Genomic DNA, 16,333 nt, shown 5'->3' with positions numbered 1-16,333 from the left:
GCTGGGCACCACTGGAAAGAGTCTGGCCCCATCCTCCTGACCCCCACCCTGCAGATATTTAGAGGCATTTCTAAGGTCCCCTCTCAGCCTTCTCTTCTCCAGGCTGAACAAGCCCAGCTCCCTCAGCCTCTCCTCGTAGGAGAGATGGTAAATGTGGCCAGGGCTAGTCGCAGGTAAAATGCAGGTGGTTAGCTGGTCAGGTTGCTCTGCCCGTCATCTTCTTTGCCTGAATCACAAAAAAACGTGCTCTTTGAAATGTTTTAAAGGCTTCGACCCCATGTAGTGATTGAATCCGTTGCGGTAACTGTAATGCCATGGTTATTAAGAACCTTTGTGTTCCCTTCAGCATCACTGCACTTCTGTTGCCATCCCCTTCAGCCACCTTGCAGTGCATGTTCATACCTAATGGTAGCACACCACGCAGTGTCTGAACTGCAAGGTGCCTGCATTTAACTGTTAGCATGTGGAATAAGGTTTTTCCTTTGAGACACTAAAAGCTAAATTCAGGTAGTTGTTGTTGAGAAATACCTGTAAAGTGGCAAGGCTAGGAGAGCTTCACATCCCACTGGAGCACATGTCCCTTTTCTGAAAGCCCTCCAGGCCAGCAAAACGTTTGAAAGCCAGGCAGTTCCTCCTGTGGCTTGAGACGTGTCTTGTTAACGTTACTGTCTTGAAACCCTCAGCCTTCGTGCTCCGTCTCAAACCTGGCAAACAGAAGGGAAAGGCCCTTCAAACTCAAACCAGGTCCCTTCAACTACCAACGCACTGAAGTGCGGCGCCAAGTGTCGCTGAGGCTACAGCGACGGGTTGGCCAAATTGCAGATGCAGGCAGCATCCCGGGTGAGTGGAAGAGCGATGGAGAGCATCTGGGCACCAGCCACAGAGACTGCTTTGCACTTGGGAACATCTGCTCCTTCCCCCCCCACGGGAGATTACTCTGGATCTCTTAAAGCAGAACCGTGAAAGGGGACCAGAATGTTGGAAGCCAGGGGAGATGATGGTTAGCCTCTGGCCACCGGTTTCTCTTTCGCTTGTGTTTAAAATGTGATGGAGCAATTTAATATGTGAGCTCAACTTGCCTGACCCTTGTTCTGCTTTCTCCTTGTGTAGGTAGGGAACCTTGGCCTACTTTTTATGCTCCTGTTTTTTATCTATGCTGCCCTGGGAGTGGAATTGTTTGGCAAGCTAGGTGAGTAATGTGCCTCACACAATTTATTTCATCCGGTTGATGTTTATTTGGTATCTAGCTGTTTCCTTTCTTCTCTCTCTCCTTCTTGGGCCTTCCTTAGCTTCACAGTTACGGTCTGAAGATTAAAGTTTTCTCTTGATCTCAGGGTCGCAGATGAAACATGAGGATGTAATACAGAACCTGTCTAATGTGCACACACACACATTTAGAGATTTGTCCAACACCACCCTTGGCTGTAGAGGAATATTTACTGTTTAAATATAATTGTCCAGCATGGATATGTTCACAAAGAAGGAGGTTTGATACGTAAGACAGAACATGAGTCTGTAAAGCTGGATGGTAGTCAGATTCATGCTGGAGAGATGCCACCGTAAACATGTCCCTCCTCGGAGCTTCCACCACGCTCCATTAGTTATCTGCACTTGGCTGACACTGCACTTCAGCTGCCCAGGTCTTGTCTGTCCATTGCTCTTCTCAGCATCACCTTCCCCTTTCTGCATAAATCAGGAAGCATCCACTGGTTTCTGACTGTCCGGCTTCATTTATTCCTCTGGCTTGAGGACACTGCGGACCTGGTCATGAACGTGTCCACCACTAAACAGAAAATCAGGTGGAGTCAGAGAGAAAAGACGTTAGCCTTACCTTGCCCAGCTTAGCCAGGCCAAGGCAGTCACTGCCTTTGAACACGCTGTTGGAAGGAGACGTGTCTGCCTTCTTAATGTTTGCAGCCCAGTTCGGGCTTCAAGAGCATCAGAAGGGCCCTTCCTCTGCTGTGATTTTATGGCTGTCATTAATCCCCTTTACGAGTCCAGCCCTCGGCTCAGATTACAAACGCCTGAAAGCAGAATATTTCTTTCAACCAAAGACAAATTATTTTTCAGTTTCCAACAAATTCTGGAAAAAAATTAGTTCTGCATCCACCCCATATGAAATACTGTGGGGGTTATATTACATATCTAGATACAAGTATGTGTTTGTTCAGCCACAAAGTTGAAAAATGTCTTCCTCCCAGAGGCACCTTCTGCTGCTGTGAATCCTTTTTGTGTTTCCGTGCCCACCTTGCCAGTGCCAGCCCCCGGTAACCCCAGCTTGTGCTCAGAGACTGGGAAAGCCCTGATCTTGTCTGGCGCGAACGGCAGACCGTCAGCACACCGCTTCCCACCCTGATTTAACTGGGAAATACTTTCACTTCTTTTTCCTGATCGCTGCTGGTCCACGTCAGCCACAAGAACCATCAGTGCTCGCTCCCCCAAGACTGGTCATTTGTGGGTTTGGGGGGGGGTTTTGCTTTTTTTGTTTTTCCTTCCTGTTTGCCTCTGAAATAATATCTAATGGTATGAAATGAAATTATGAAATGCCCTAGCATGAGACACTGTTGCCTGTCCTCATGAATAATTAATGAGCCTGTGTTTTATGGAAAGAGGAGCATTTCATATGTTCCGTTTACATTCATTAGTATATGAATTCTCAGGGGAAGAATGTCCAATTGCTCCACTTTATCTCAGTGAAATATCCCTCATGGTAGATGGGCCTTGTGAAAATAATCAAGACAAGGATGTAATCAAGGGGGTAGGAGACAAAGGATGCTGTAGAGCAGTATTTGTTGAGACAGCCCAGCAAGTCTGCTTGTTTCCACCTGCTTTTAGATCTCTTTGTGTTGGCATTGCCTGTTGGGGTGAAGTCAAGAGAATCACAGAAATGTTGGTGGAAGAGGCCTCTGGAGGCCCCCACCCAGCCTCCCACTTGAAGCCCCATCGCTAGCGTAGAGTAGCTGTAGCTTTCTCTAGCCAAATCTTGAAAACTTCCAACAAAAACCTCTCTGGTGACCTGTCCCAGAGCTGTTGGGTCCTCCAGATGAAAACAACTTTCCTAATGTCCAACCTGGACCTCCTAAGCCACAGTGGGTTGCTGTCCGTTGTGGCCACCATGGCGAGGAGTTTGGCTACATGATCTCTACAGCTGCCCTTCAGTAGCTGCAGGCCACCGCGAGGTCACGGCTTAGCAGTCCTCCCTGATGCCGGGTATCAGCGTGACTTACCTCAGGGTCTCACCGCCAGGTTTGGGGGTCTGCTTCGATGAAGCACTGGCAAACGTGGCTTCACTGATGTGCTTCTCTCTCCTGCAGACTGCAGTGAAGAAAATCCTTGTGAAGGTCTGAGCCGGCACGCAACTTTCACCAACTTCGGCATGGCCTTTCTCACCCTCTTCAGGGTGTCAACAGGGGACAACTGGAATGGTATCATGAAGGTGTGTGCAGTCTCTGTTTGGGTACTTTCTTCCCTCTGTAGGTATATAGATACAGATTTCAAACAAGTTTAGGCATCTCTTCTGTGAACACAAAAAAGATTTCCTTTTAAAACATCAAAATTAAACTTTCCCATTTAAAAGACAAGTGTATTTTCAAGGGATGATTTGTCCTAAGTCTCACCCAACCTGAAATTTCATTCTTTTTAACATATGTATATAAAACTTCAGGAAAATTATGCCAGTGCTTGTGGGTGAGAGGAGTAACCATGTACTCTGTGCCCTGTGCCTTTGGGACATAACAGAATCCTCCTCTTCATAGCTGCTCTAATTCATGGTGTCCGTATTTTCTTCTACCGATTTTGTTATACCTACAAGCTCTTGTGTCTGGGATATGTAATCGCATGCTTTTCAGTCCTCAGCAGGTTATCTTTCATGTTTCTGTATGTGGAGCCCAAGCACAGCCCCAGCCCTTATTAATCCCTCACCTCTCCCTCTCTGTTGTAGGACACCCTCCGGGAATGCACTCGGGAAGACAAGCACTGCCTCAGCTATCTGCCTGTCATCTCTCCTGTCTACTTCGTCACCTTCGTCCTCATCGCGCAGTTCGTCCTGGTCAACGTAGTGGTGGCAGTGCTGATGAAGCACTTGGAGGAGAGCAACAAGGAGGCCAAGGAGGATGCTGAGATGGATGCTGAGATCGAGTTGGAGATGTCCAGAGGAGCAACCACCTCAGCCACCAGTGGGAGCAGGGGAGGTGCAGTGGCCCCGGAGAGCAGAGCACCCTACAGGAGTCAGGAGACCGTGAAGTCCGAGTCAGCGGTGCAGGTGAAGCACCAAGCCCTGGTAATAGTTCACACAAAGCATCTGCTCTTCTTGTGCTCAGGGTAGGGAGGGGACGGTTCTCATCAGTCACCGCTGTCTGATCGTCAGACAGCCACATCCCGAGTGACACAGAGCCAAGGAGACAGGAGACAAGGCAGCGTGGGAGGAAGGCAGCTTTCCCGGGTTCCCCTACGGCAGAGATGTCACCACCACCTCCACATCTTGAGTCATCTCAAGAGGGCTCCCTGAGGTGGAAGTCTGCTTGAAATGCGTTCTCCAGGACTAACGCTGTCCTGGCCGTTGTTCTGGGGGAGCGCTGAGAGTCCATCTCTTGCCATTTGCAGTTCATTCAAAGGTTGCGAATATGAAGTGCAGAAGCATAATAGCCACAGGTCCCTGTCTGTCCTCCCAGCCAATACAGGGGTCGTTGTCACTTCAGCATGGGCAGCAGCACAAGGGAGCAGTCTCATAAAGCCCTGGGAATGCTGGCACTGTGAACCCTGACACGTGCAGCAGAGGATGGCATAAATTCCCTTCACACAGTCGTAGAAATACTGCTCCGGTTCTTTTTAATCCCAGTTTGGGATTTCCAGAGGAGCCTTAAGTGCGCAGCTCAGAAGGGGATGTCTGGCGCTGGTGTGAGATGCAGCGTCCCACTGGCTGGTGCCCTGCTTGGGGCATGGCTGACTGGGACCCTGGGATTTGTCAGAGCCCCTCAGCAAGAAGCTGGAGGTTCCTGGGCTGATTTTCCAGACACTGCCTGCTCTCTGATTTCTGCTAGTCCTCTAGAAAAATAGGGCAATTGGAAGTCGGAGGGGGAAGGAGGGGCGTGAGATAATTGCCTCATCCCATGTCAGCAGCGTATGATGAAGAGCGAATCCAAAATTGCTTTGTCACCGTGATCGCAAATAAATCTACTGCAAAATCAATGGGGGATTTGAGATTAAATTACATCAAATTAGATTTTTGTAAAATCTATCAGACTCTATTAAGTCAAGTAAAAAGAAATTTAGTTACACAGCGATGGGGAATTCGCTATTTGAATGTAGTTTCTAATAGACATTTCTTCAGGAAAACGCACCATTAACAACCGGGTTGCTTTTCTCACTGGGGGAAGAGAGGGCACCTCCTTTCACATCGGCTGTGGCTGCAGACTTGAGCTCATTCTCCTTGAGTTTTCCTCATCTTCCAGTACCTCCTGAGCACATCAGGAGCCGTGCAGAGCCTCCTCTTAGCCCGAGAACACCCGCAGTGGGAGGCGATGCTCCCCAGAGGGGGAACAGCGTGAGAGGGCAGCTGGCCGCAGGTTTCCCCCTGTGGATACGGTTGCTGGCGCGCAGGTGAGGCTTCGCAAGGCAGGGCTCCCCGTCCCCTGCCCGGCAGCGGGGCTGGGTTGCGGTGATGCCCTTGCTCACATCTCAGACACCCATGCTGTTCTGGGCAGGGGTGGACGGCTGGCAGCTCGATGCCGCGCTCGCTGCTAGCTGTGCTGAAGAGGTTAAACACGTAGAGCTCTCTGCAACTAATCCTGCCAGCGATGGGGGCACGGACACCCTGGAAGGTGTTGCAAGAGGCTCTGTATCCTTTTGCCATCTGTGCCAGTTTTTGCAGCCCAAATCTCCTTTTCTCTTCTTTCCTGCTCTTGGATGAATGGGGCAACTAGGAAATGCGACGGGGCAAATGTGTTCGAGCGTTAAGACCCAGCCTTGCTCTGCTACTGATGCTTTTTATCTCCCCAATTTGAAGGAGGCGCTGAGCTGTGAGGATGTGTCTGTAGTCATCCCAGACTCGGACACGCTGGAGGGGGCAGAGGCTCCCATGATGGAAATCCCGTCCTTCTGCTCAGTTTCCCACCATGTCCTGACACCTTCCCACAAAACCCCAGGCCACGAGGCAGAGGTGAATGACACCGCGCCGTTGCTTCTGCTTTGTGGCATTGTGCTTTGGTGCTGTGCAGCTGGCGGTGGTGTCTGAATTGTCCTAAACCTGTTGCTTCACAGCCGCAACAGTCGCTTCCATCCCCTGTCCTTCGTACTGCCTTTGCGTGTGCAGGGGCTGGGCAGAGAACGTGTCCCAGCCAGCAGCCTGGCGCGGGGCACAAATGAAATACTCTTTTTAGCTAAAAGAAGTCTTGCGTTTGATGTGCGGTGTGATCTGTGAGCAGTCTGTCTTCAAATGATGTTTCGAGAGCTGGAGGCAGGCAGAGTCCTTTGTGGAGAAAACGCAGCCCAGTTTAGTCTTCTTACTGTAAGAACCTGTTTCTGATACAGTCCTGAGGAAACAAAGGCATGAGTAGATCAAGACATGAGGCTTTCGGCAAGCGCTGGAGCTGAGGCTCTGGGAGATGCTCTGGGGAGATCACCCAGCAGACAGAGGGGCTGCAGCCCCCTCTGCTCAGTCGCTCCCGACTGCACCACGAACCGGTGCCCAGGTCCCATCCCGTCAGGATGCTGCGTGGTTTGCCCTGCTGCAGCTCAGTGCCCTCCCCGGGGCGAACGCGCTCCAGCTGTCCTCTGGTGGGCACGAGACCAGGCGAGCCACGGTCGGTGGTGACGATGCTCAAGCTGCAGTGGGGAGCACGCTTGCTGTCATCAGAGAACTTCAGTGGCCGCCAAGAATTAATCTGCTTTAGGCTTGGACCATTTTCCCCTTGATTACCTGACCTCTAGCCTGACTGTCAAGGCACCTTCCAGTGGCGAGTATCTCAGGGCATCTCCAAGCAAATTCTGGGCTCGGATTAAGCTCTTGATGACCAAGATGACCAAGCACCAGTTTCCCCTGTGACATGAAGTGATGATGAAGGTGTGACATGAGTGACTTGAAGGTGTAATCCTCACAGAAGTCCCCCCTCATAGCTCTGCACGGTGTCCATTGGCTTGGCCACCTGGAAGCTGCAAAGGCTCAAAGGGCGATCACGGGGAAGGAATCTTTCAGGGACTTTGTAAATGCGACTGCAGGGGGTCCTGGGCTTCTGCAGGAAGAGCTGAGAGTTTGTTACCTCCGTGGGGAATGGCAGCACAACCCTGGCTGCCACCGGAGCTGGCCTGTGCAGGGATGGCAGCGTTGGCAGGCACAGGCAGGGAGTTACCTCCTGCCCTCGTCGTGCTGCAGCCTTCCCCACCGCAGAGGCTGCGGGAAATGGCTAAGCTCGCTCGCACCGCTGCAGACGCACACCTTCGGAGAGGGATCAGGAGGAGCTCTTCCTCTGGGAATTTTGCCCGCAGCTTGTTTGCAGGCTCTTGGCTCCAGGCCTCTGAGAAGTTACAGTGTTCGCTCTTCCAGAGTATCCCGCCAGTCACCTTTGCTTACAGAGTATCTTCTGGCCGTTTAATCACCCAGGAAGGGTCATGTCCTGCGGAGGCATCTACAGGATTATTTCTTCTCGAGCTCCCTCTGCAGCAGAGCAAGATCAGAACTCCGAAAGACCATTGATTCCCAGACACAAGAGGAAAGAGTTGTGCCCACTGATTAAAGATGCTTAACTGAGCCTCTGAGCTGCATCACCATGAGCCTCTATGGTCAATTGAATGCCTTTCTACTTCCCTGAGAGGGGTCCCACGGAGAGCAGGCTCCCACCTCGCCCGTCTCTGTCAGATGCCTGGGATCCTCCCAAGCTCTCAGGGTACCTGCAGGCAGGGTTCACCACAGAGTCTCAGCATCACTGGTTCAGGCTGGGCTTTCGTGGGTTTTGAAGGAGCCACGCTGATTTCCAGGGCATGGGATCAGGCTCCCGAGGGCATCAGGGGTTTCAGGAGCAGCAGTGCCCACGGTGCTGTGTCTCCAAGCCTTCCTAGCTGTCGAGAGCAGCTCACCAGGTGTGAGCCAGCAATCTTCCTGCCCATGTTTCATATTTCAGGTACTGACTACAGTGGCTTTGAAGTCATTTGAAATGTGCCCACGTCCCCAAGTCAACTGGGTCTCAATAGCTGAAACCTTAAAAATTGAAATTGTTTATGTCCAGTGGGGATTTCTGTTCATTTGTCCCAGCCACAGAAGATGAACGCAACATTCTGTAAAGACGAACTGAGATTTAATAGACAGATACTGTGATCCTTCTGTTCGGCTACTGAGACAGTGGCACGAGACCTTTTGTTCTCTGTGTGGCACCGGGGTGTTAACAATCGCCCGCCTGCCTTCAGCTGAGGTATGGCGATGCTGATAGCTTATTAGCTGTAATGGCCAGAGGCCAACTGGCACAGCCGGGCTGCTGATGCATTAATACATCAGACGAGAGGCCTGGGTTGCACCCGGAGGGCTGCTGGGCAAGGCAGCAGTCAGCGCTGGATGCCAACTACCTGTAAATACCTGCTGCTGATCCCCCCCATCTTCTCAGCCAAGCTCAACAGGGTAAAAGCATCGAGTAATTTGTCTTGGGATGTGTCTCTTTAAGGATCTGAGGAAATAAATTTGTAAGCCAGAAATGTATGGAAAAAACAGATTTAACCAGATCCTTGGTGACCTCCAGACTATCCAGTGAGGGATCTCAGGCCCAGATTTTGCTAGCAGAGAGGGAAAACAGCCCGACAGAGCAAAGCAAAATGCATTTAATTTAAGACTTGCAGCTGGGAAAACGTTTTCAATCAGTCACTGGGAGGCTGATGTTAAAGGAAAACCAGAGCAATTAGTCGTGCTTTAGATAACGTGGTGAATTGTACAGGGAACGTGTCTAGGACGAAAAAAACGCAGGGCCAGGAGCTGGGTTGCAGGTCCTGTTCCAATGGTCCCTGCTCTCCCAGCACTTGGCCAAGTCATGGCACCATCTCTCACAGCTGCTCCATCAGCACCACATTGTTTGAGTCCCTAAAGCTTCCCAAGACCCCAGGTTAAATTTGCTATAAGGCCGTGATGTCTTCTCCTTCCTCCTGCCATGTGGCTGTCTTCTTCTGGGCTCGGTGGTGTCCAAAATGCTCCGTGTTGTAGGAGAGAGGCTGCAGGTTTTGCAGTGGTGTTGATGTCTATGTTTAAATGTCTGCCTGTATGTGTGTTTTGGGGCGATAACACACGAATTTCCAGAGCCACTTGGTACCCTGGGTGAGCGTGGCCAAGGACTGGCCAATTCTGCCCATCTGTCACAGAGGAGCTTTGAGGAGAAGGGCATCGCCCCCCAGGCTGGGCTGAAAGCATCCCCGGCAAAATCGGAGCAGAACAGTGTGAGAAGTGCTGGCTTTCTCGTGTCTTTAGAGGGTGGGCCCCATTTTCCTGGACCTTACTCCTTCTCTGTGGTGTCCAAGAGTCGGCTTAGTGGTGGGTCATTGATGCCTCATCTTACTCCAGCCACAGCTTAAGCTCTTTACTCAGCTAGCACGGTGTAGTTTTGGTATCCCCTTGCAGTCACCAGGGCCGCAGGCTCTCTGTAGTGTGCCAAGAGGAACATCTGCACGAGGTTTTAAAGCAAAATGCAGACGAGAAGGAGATTGCTGTAGATTCACCACCACGATGCTGAATGACCCCGTTTCTCTGTCTCCTCGCTTTGCAGGGCAGCGCAGCCTCTCTGAGGCCGCAGGACTCTCAAAACCTGCTGACGGTCCGCAAGATCTCCGTTTCCCGTATGCACTCCTTGCCCAACGACAGCTACATGTTCCGCCCGGTGATGCCAGCGAAAGCCCCTTTCCCCCTCCACGAGGTGGAGATGGAAGCGTATCCCTGCAAATCCCAAAGAGGTACCGCTCGCGGAGCTTCCCCTTCCTCCTCCCACCTGAAGCCATGGGGCAGCAGGTACACGTGGTGGTTAGGTGGGGAGTAAGCAACCCCGTGCGGAACATGGCTTGCTTCGATTTGATACCGTCGGCGCGACTGTGGTTTCCCACACACTGCACAACTCCGTGTTTTCATCCCACCACTGCATTTTCTCAGGAGAAGGCTGGTGGCTCGGGTGTCTGACTGGGGAGACGTGGGGGTCCCAAGCAGTGTCGGAGGTATAGAGGACAGGCCGCACATTTCTTCTGGAGTGACCAGCCCTGACATCACAACCACGAGTCAGTAAAATCAACACGAGTAGAAGCTGGAGTCGGGAGTGCTTCCTGACGGAGCTCCTTGGCAGCTATTGTTCGAGGCAGTCTCCAGTCTCCGAGCAGTAACTTTTTAGCACGGTACATTGAGTTCAGAGATGCAGGGGTTTCTTGGGGAGCATAAAGATCAGAAACCACTCTCCAGTGCCTCCCTAGCCTGGCCTTATAATGGATCTCGTGGAGAGACCCCGCAGTCAGGGAATCACGAGCTACACAGAGCCTTTGAGTATACATTTACCCGACCGCAGCCAATACATTTCCACTAAAGTGCCTTTCTCTGTTGTTGCACGAGTTGGTTTGAAGGGGAAATCAATAAGAAAGAAAATATCTGCCTCCCTAAAAGCACATGTGCTTCTTGAGCAGCTCCCAAGAACTTACCAGCCTGGTTTCCTTTGATGCGACATTGTTTGAAATGCAAGAACTGCTCGGACAGAGGAGTAGTGGGTTTGCAATCCCTGGTGGGGCTGGCAAGATCTGCTCTGATTTCCTCCGGTGAAGTAACTCTGTGTTTGTTCAAACTCTCTGGATACCAGTTAATGTTCTCCACTCAGTATTTATTATTATTTCACCTGCAAATTTCTTTGCTAAGCAAAGAAAACAGAGGTTGAGTTTCATGGCTGGACTACTGGGAATGGTTTTCATCTCTGCAGTGGGTGTAAATCAGGATTTATACCTGTATAAAACTGCTGCGATGCTGGCAAGGGCGGATAGAAATGACCAAGAATTTTCTCATGTTTCCCAAATTTCTCTCCAAGAGCACTCAGGCGATGCGACAGGGGCTTACCGTTCACCTGGTCTGGTAGATGCACCCAGCCAGCATCACCCAGAGCCACGCAGCTCCTGAGCTGACCAGACTCTGAATTAAGCCACACTCCCATCAGTTATGTGCGAGTAAAACTGAGCACACAGAGACTCACATTAGCGTTTGTGCTTCCATGGACTTCTCAACGGCAGCTGAGGATGTCTGGTCTTCTCCCAGTACTGCAGTGACTACCCAGTGAAAATACTGTGAGGTGACCAGATCTTGTGTTATTTTTGTCTTTGATGCTGTTTCCTGATTTACTAGAAAAGCAAGAGGAAAAAACCTGCAAGTCCAGAGATATTCAATGCTCCTGAGTATGAAGTTTGGAGGGGGCTTTGGTTTCCTATACAAGGGCTAGATGGAAAGTTTCCAACAGAAGGAAATTCCAGCTAAGGACAGGGAGGAGAGCATAGGGTTTTGGTTTTATGACCATGTTTGTGACAGATTTTATGACAAAGTTTTTCTGCATCATAAAAAACATTTCGTAAAGCCTGGGTTAGCACATGAACGGCACAGACTCGGTCTGAAACTCTGTAGGAGAGCCCAAAAGAGAACTAGGGAGAACTGGGGTGGGCTGGGGGGGGTGGGAAGCTAGCTGCTCTGCTCATTCTGCAGTGTTCTGCAGTAAAGCTCTGAAAGAAAAATGATTAAACACTAACTTTTCTTTCTTCGCAACAACAAATCTCTTTCTGAAATGCGACTGCAATCTGTCTGGATGGCTTTTGTCATAGGTTCAAGTTCCCTGACCTCTGGGCGAGATCTCTTGAAGTGATGGATAGCTGTGTTTTTAACGTGGAGCAGCAACGTAGGAACAGACGTTGGGTTTCCAGCTAATGAGGACAATAAATCCTGCAGCCAAAAAAATAAAAAAGCAAAAGATCTTTCAAACAAGGCAGAACTGCAGTAAAGCAGCACCACGAAGGGGTTGGGGAGGAGGAAGTGTCTTGAGACTCAGCCAGGGGACTGGGAACCTGCAGGAACAGAGCGATTCCTGCTGGCACCTGAGCTCAGGGACTGCCAAAGCGCTCGAAGCAGTCTCCATAGAATCATTAAGGTTGGAAAAGTCCTCTAATGGGACCACGTTCGGCCAAGGTCTGCCTCGTGGGCTGTAGGGAGTGGGAACGTGGCCCTGTGCGTGGGGCAGGGTGGCAGGGTGCCGCTGGCTGTCCCAGGCTGTAGGCTGGACCTGTAGGTCGAGCTCGGGAGGCTCCAAGGGAGCTGAGCGGGGCTGCCCTTGCCTCCACGTTGGCAGAGCAGCGTAAGGTTGCAAGCCCGTCCCTGGCAGCACTGCAGAGACAACCCAGGCGTCCTGACTCGGAGGAGCCGGCACAGCCACCAGACTTCCCGATCCACGTTCTCGAACAGGCACCGTCCTGCTACAGATCCACCCAAGGCAACGCTACCAGGAAAGCGGAAATGGCAGCGTTTCAAACGCAACCCCACCGGCTCCCCATCCATTGCTGCCACGTGGTCCTGGTGGCCGCCGTCCACCCTGAGCGTCACAGCAGCTGCAAGAGAAGATTTCTGGTACCCGAAACAGAAAATAGAGGCTATGAGTGTAGGGTTTGTAACAGGAGATGTCCTGGAGCGGGCAGAGCCACATGCGCTGCTGCTGAATTGCAGAGACTTCATCTGCAACCTCCCTGCCCTCCCTGATGAGCTACGGCCTCGGATTCAAAGCAGGAGACAGGACAAGGGACTCCGGGTTTTTAACCCTGGCGCTGGCCGAGGCTGGGGCTGAGGCTTGGGATTTCAGCCAGACTAGACAGGCTTTTCCTTTGCGTTTGCTCCCCTCCTGGAGTCTGTGGGCACCGGTTCTGCCTCAGACCTTCACAGCCCCACGCCAGCAGTGGAGGTGACTGCTCTCTCTCTGTTTCCTAGGGTCCATCACCTCCATCCGCTCCCAGCCCGTGGGAACATGCTCCTCTCTGAGAGTCCCGACGGAGTCCCTGCCGCTGGCAGTCCATTCTCCCCACCACGAAGGCCGACGCCGCTGGAAGATCCTTCCGCCCCACGTCACACCTCGATCTCCTACTCTCAACAAGCTGCTGTGCAGACAGGTGAGAGGCCAAGAGCCTGCAGAGGTAAACTCCTTCGTAGCCACCAGGGTCCTTCCCTTCTTTTCCAGTCCTCTCTTGGGTTTCTTTTCCTGGAGCTGAGAGTAGAATTCCCCCTTTTAGAACAAAAGACTTCTGGTGCCATAAACCTTAACATACTCCAGACTCTGCAAGTGACACACAGGGGAAGGCCCTTGCTACCTACTTTCATCTTGGTGGATGTACTGTTCCATGAAAGCATGGCTGAAGCCTAGAGACAAGATGCCCAGCTCAGTTTTAGCGGTGCTGCGAGAAGCCCGCAGCCAGCCCTACCCCGTGTCGCTTTAGACAGTGTCAGTTGCACCGACCCAAGGCTTGGTGCTAGAGCACGACCAAGACCGTGCAGAAAGACCTGGCAGACGCAAGGCCTGCGCCCGCGGGCTCTGTCTGCCTGCTAGACAAGCTGCGTCCTCTGGTGCAGCGAGGGTCTGATGGGGACTGGCACTGCGGGGCATCTGGATGTGCCCCCCGCCTGGCAGATCCCCAGGTCTTGCCCCATCTCCCTCTCCTCACCTTCCAGGAGGCCATTCAAACGGACTCCGTGGACGCACAGACTCCGGACTGCAAGGACATCCCGCAGGCAGAGCCTGGAGAGAAGCTACCGTCAGCCAAGCAGCCCCAGAGCACCTTCACCCCCAGCCCGCTCCATCCCATGGCTGCCTCCCTCCCGGGCACCCCCCCGCGCTCCCCCCAGTGCTCCCCGCATCGGCCCCCCAGCACCCTCCTGCGGAAGCACAGCCGCGGCCAGCACGGCATCCCCAGCCGGCCGCCCAGCCCCAGCAGCAGCCCGCCCAGCCCCGAGGGCTGCCTCCTCGAGCCCTCCGACCTGGCCGACGAGGAGGTTCGCCACATCAACAGCTCGGCCAAAGACTGGGGAGGGGAGCGCTCGGACGCTGGGAGCCGCTCGACTTCGCCGTACGTCTCCCCGGCCCCGTCTCCAGTGCCCCTCAAGAACTGCAGCACAGCCAGCCTCTCCAGAGGCAGCGGCAAGGAGAAGGACTTGAAGAAGTTTTACAGCATTGACACGAAGGGCTTCCTCAACAAGCCCAGCTGGGCAGACGACCAACGGCGGCACTCCATCGAGATCTGCCCCTCCATCAGCGATGGCGACTGCAGCTTTGAGGACAGCGCTGAGGAAAAGCCGCGGTCCCCTGCCCGCATCCAGGCAGAGTCCGAGTACATCCACGGAGCCCGGAGGAAGAAGAAGATGAGTCCGCCCTGCATTTCTATAGATCCTCCCATGGAGGACGACGGCGGGGCGGCCTCGCGTACCAAACCCTCCGAGAACAGCATGCTGCGGCGAAGGACCCCGTCCTGCGAGTTCCCGGCTTACCGAGAGTCCCTGGAGCTCGCGGAGAGCCAGCCCGGGGAACCGGCCTCCAAAGCGGAGCGCCGGGGCCAGCCCCCGTGCCGCGGGGAGCACCTGACCATCCCCAACTTTTCCTTCGAGCAGTCGGACGGCAGCTCCTTGAGCAGCCTCTCGGATCTCCTCCTGGACAGCGGTCAGTCCACGCCGGCCCCCGCGGACTCCCGGCTGGACCCCGCCGCCTCCGAACTGAAAAAGCCGGATCACTTAAAAACTCAGTGGGGCAACGCCGAGAAGAGCAAAGAGCTCCTGGGCCTCGCCAAGAGCCCCCTGCAGAAGCAGGACTTGGTCCCCGTGACTGTTGCGACAGAAGAAGACATAGACGAGCCGGTATAGCTGTCTGGGAGGGGGGAGCGGGGGGGTCTCAAGGGCTTGACACCGACGGGGGGGTCCGAATGGAAGGGACTGAGCGGCCACAGGGACGCGGCTGGCTGCTCGCTCGGGTTTTTTTTCTTCCTTTCTCGCAGTCACTTGTTCTTAAGCGCTGTGGAGGTTTGCAAAAAAAAAAAAAAACACACACACACACAAAGAAAAAGAAGAAAAAAAAATGTTATAAAGAAACCAAACAAACGGGTGGACGGAACGGCGATGGGTTCCGGGGTGGGGGAGCGGGTTTGCAAAGCGGGTTGGGGGTTTCTTTTCTAAAGGGACGGTGGAGTCGAGGCAGGGGGGCTGCTTCGTTCCTCCCCCCCACCGTGGCCTCAGGCACGTTGATTCGGGTTCGAGGCGGTGGCGGTCGGGGTTCAGGGGGGTCTCTTGGGGTTTTGTTGGTTCGGTTTTTTTAGAGATGCTCAACTTTTACCAAGGCACCTTTTAGAGACATCACGTTAGGCGGGAGCGCCCAGGAGCCGGGAGCTGTACATTTTCTGTATATCAGCAGTTCTATAAATAGAAATGATGTATTTGTGAGATACAAAACAAGGAAAAAAAAGACAAAAAAAAAGAAATATACCCACAAAAACTCTCTCTTCATAATGCACATATTTTTATAGAGAAACGATACTGGGTTTTGCATTACCTGTGACTCCGCAACTGGGTGGCGTTTCCTCGGTTTTATGTGGAACTAATTACTACGGCCATTCATTTCCCAAACGTTCCTCCTCTTTCTCCGCTTTCAGTTTTTCCCTCTCCTGCCCTCCACCATCATCCCACCAGCTTCTTTTCACAGCAGATGCTTTCGACGTCTCCCTCGTTTTTCTTTTGTACTTTAGAGGTTGTCCTAACTACAGAAAAAAAAAAAACAAAAACCAATCACTACTGAATTGTAGCCAGTGCAATAATAAGTTATTCATTCTTCTTGTCTGTACAACTGTCCTGTTGCTTTTTTTTTCTCCTTTTTTAACTGAAATTCAGGTTAAATGTCGCAATAATCTGAACCAACGTGCACAAACGCGGTCTCTTGTGTTACAAAGAAAAAAAAAAGATGAAAAAAAAAGGCAAAAGTTAGATTTACAGAGAGCTAAAAAACCAAACCAAATAAATAGTAAATTATTTAAGAAATGTATTTTGTTTACTGCAGTTCAAAGTAAATTATTGCTACAGAGTGTAAAGAGCTGCCTTAGGTGATGATGTTCCTCGCGAGCATTTCAGCGACCGCGCTGTGCTCCTCGTAGCAGAATGCCTTCGGCACCTCGGGGCCAGCCGTGACCCTCCCGCTCGCCCTCCTCCTTCGGTCGTCCCTCCGCACCCCGGCACCCGCGCTCGCCTCCCACAGCCCTCCTGGACTGAGAAGCCTCGAGAGGAATTCAGGTCACCTCTTCACACCACTTCTTTTTGTTGTTTTTTTGTTGGGTTTTTTTTTTT

General features: G+C 52.3%; 1 protein-coding gene across 5 annotated transcripts in view; it reads left to right on the top strand.

The window, feature by feature from the left end:
• CACNA1H (calcium voltage-gated channel subunit alpha1 H) overlaps nucleotides 1–14,867 on the top strand; it is a 257,855-nt gene extending 242,988 nt beyond the window's left edge. For 2 of the 5 annotated variants that reach the window (XM_075436240.1, XM_075436238.1), the window contains exons 30-36: nucleotides 1,111–1,189; nucleotides 3,315–3,436; nucleotides 3,941–4,279; nucleotides 6,005–6,157; nucleotides 9,735–9,918; nucleotides 12,950–13,128; nucleotides 13,685–14,867. In XM_075436240.1, coding sequence (XP_075292355.1) covers nucleotides 1,111–1,189; nucleotides 3,315–3,436; nucleotides 3,941–4,279; nucleotides 6,005–6,157; nucleotides 9,735–9,918; nucleotides 12,950–13,128; nucleotides 13,685–14,866 — 2,238 coding nt within the window. In that variant the 3' untranslated portion in view covers nucleotide 14,867. The remainder of the gene's footprint in view (nucleotides 1–1,110; nucleotides 1,190–3,314; nucleotides 3,437–3,940; nucleotides 4,280–6,004; nucleotides 6,158–9,734; nucleotides 9,919–12,949; nucleotides 13,129–13,684) is intronic. The other 3 variants (XM_075436239.1, XM_075436243.1, XM_075436241.1) reach the window with 3 other exon arrangements.
• Nucleotides 14,868–16,333: the final 1,466 nt, after the last annotated feature.

This window comes from Opisthocomus hoazin, chromosome 15, assembly GCF_030867145.1.
Source record: "Opisthocomus hoazin isolate bOpiHoa1 chromosome 15, bOpiHoa1.hap1, whole genome shotgun sequence".
NCBI lineage: Eukaryota > Metazoa > Chordata > Aves > Opisthocomiformes > Opisthocomidae > Opisthocomus > Opisthocomus hoazin.
Note: the sequence above shows the minus strand (reverse complement) of the source record. Positions and strands in the feature narration are given on the sequence as shown.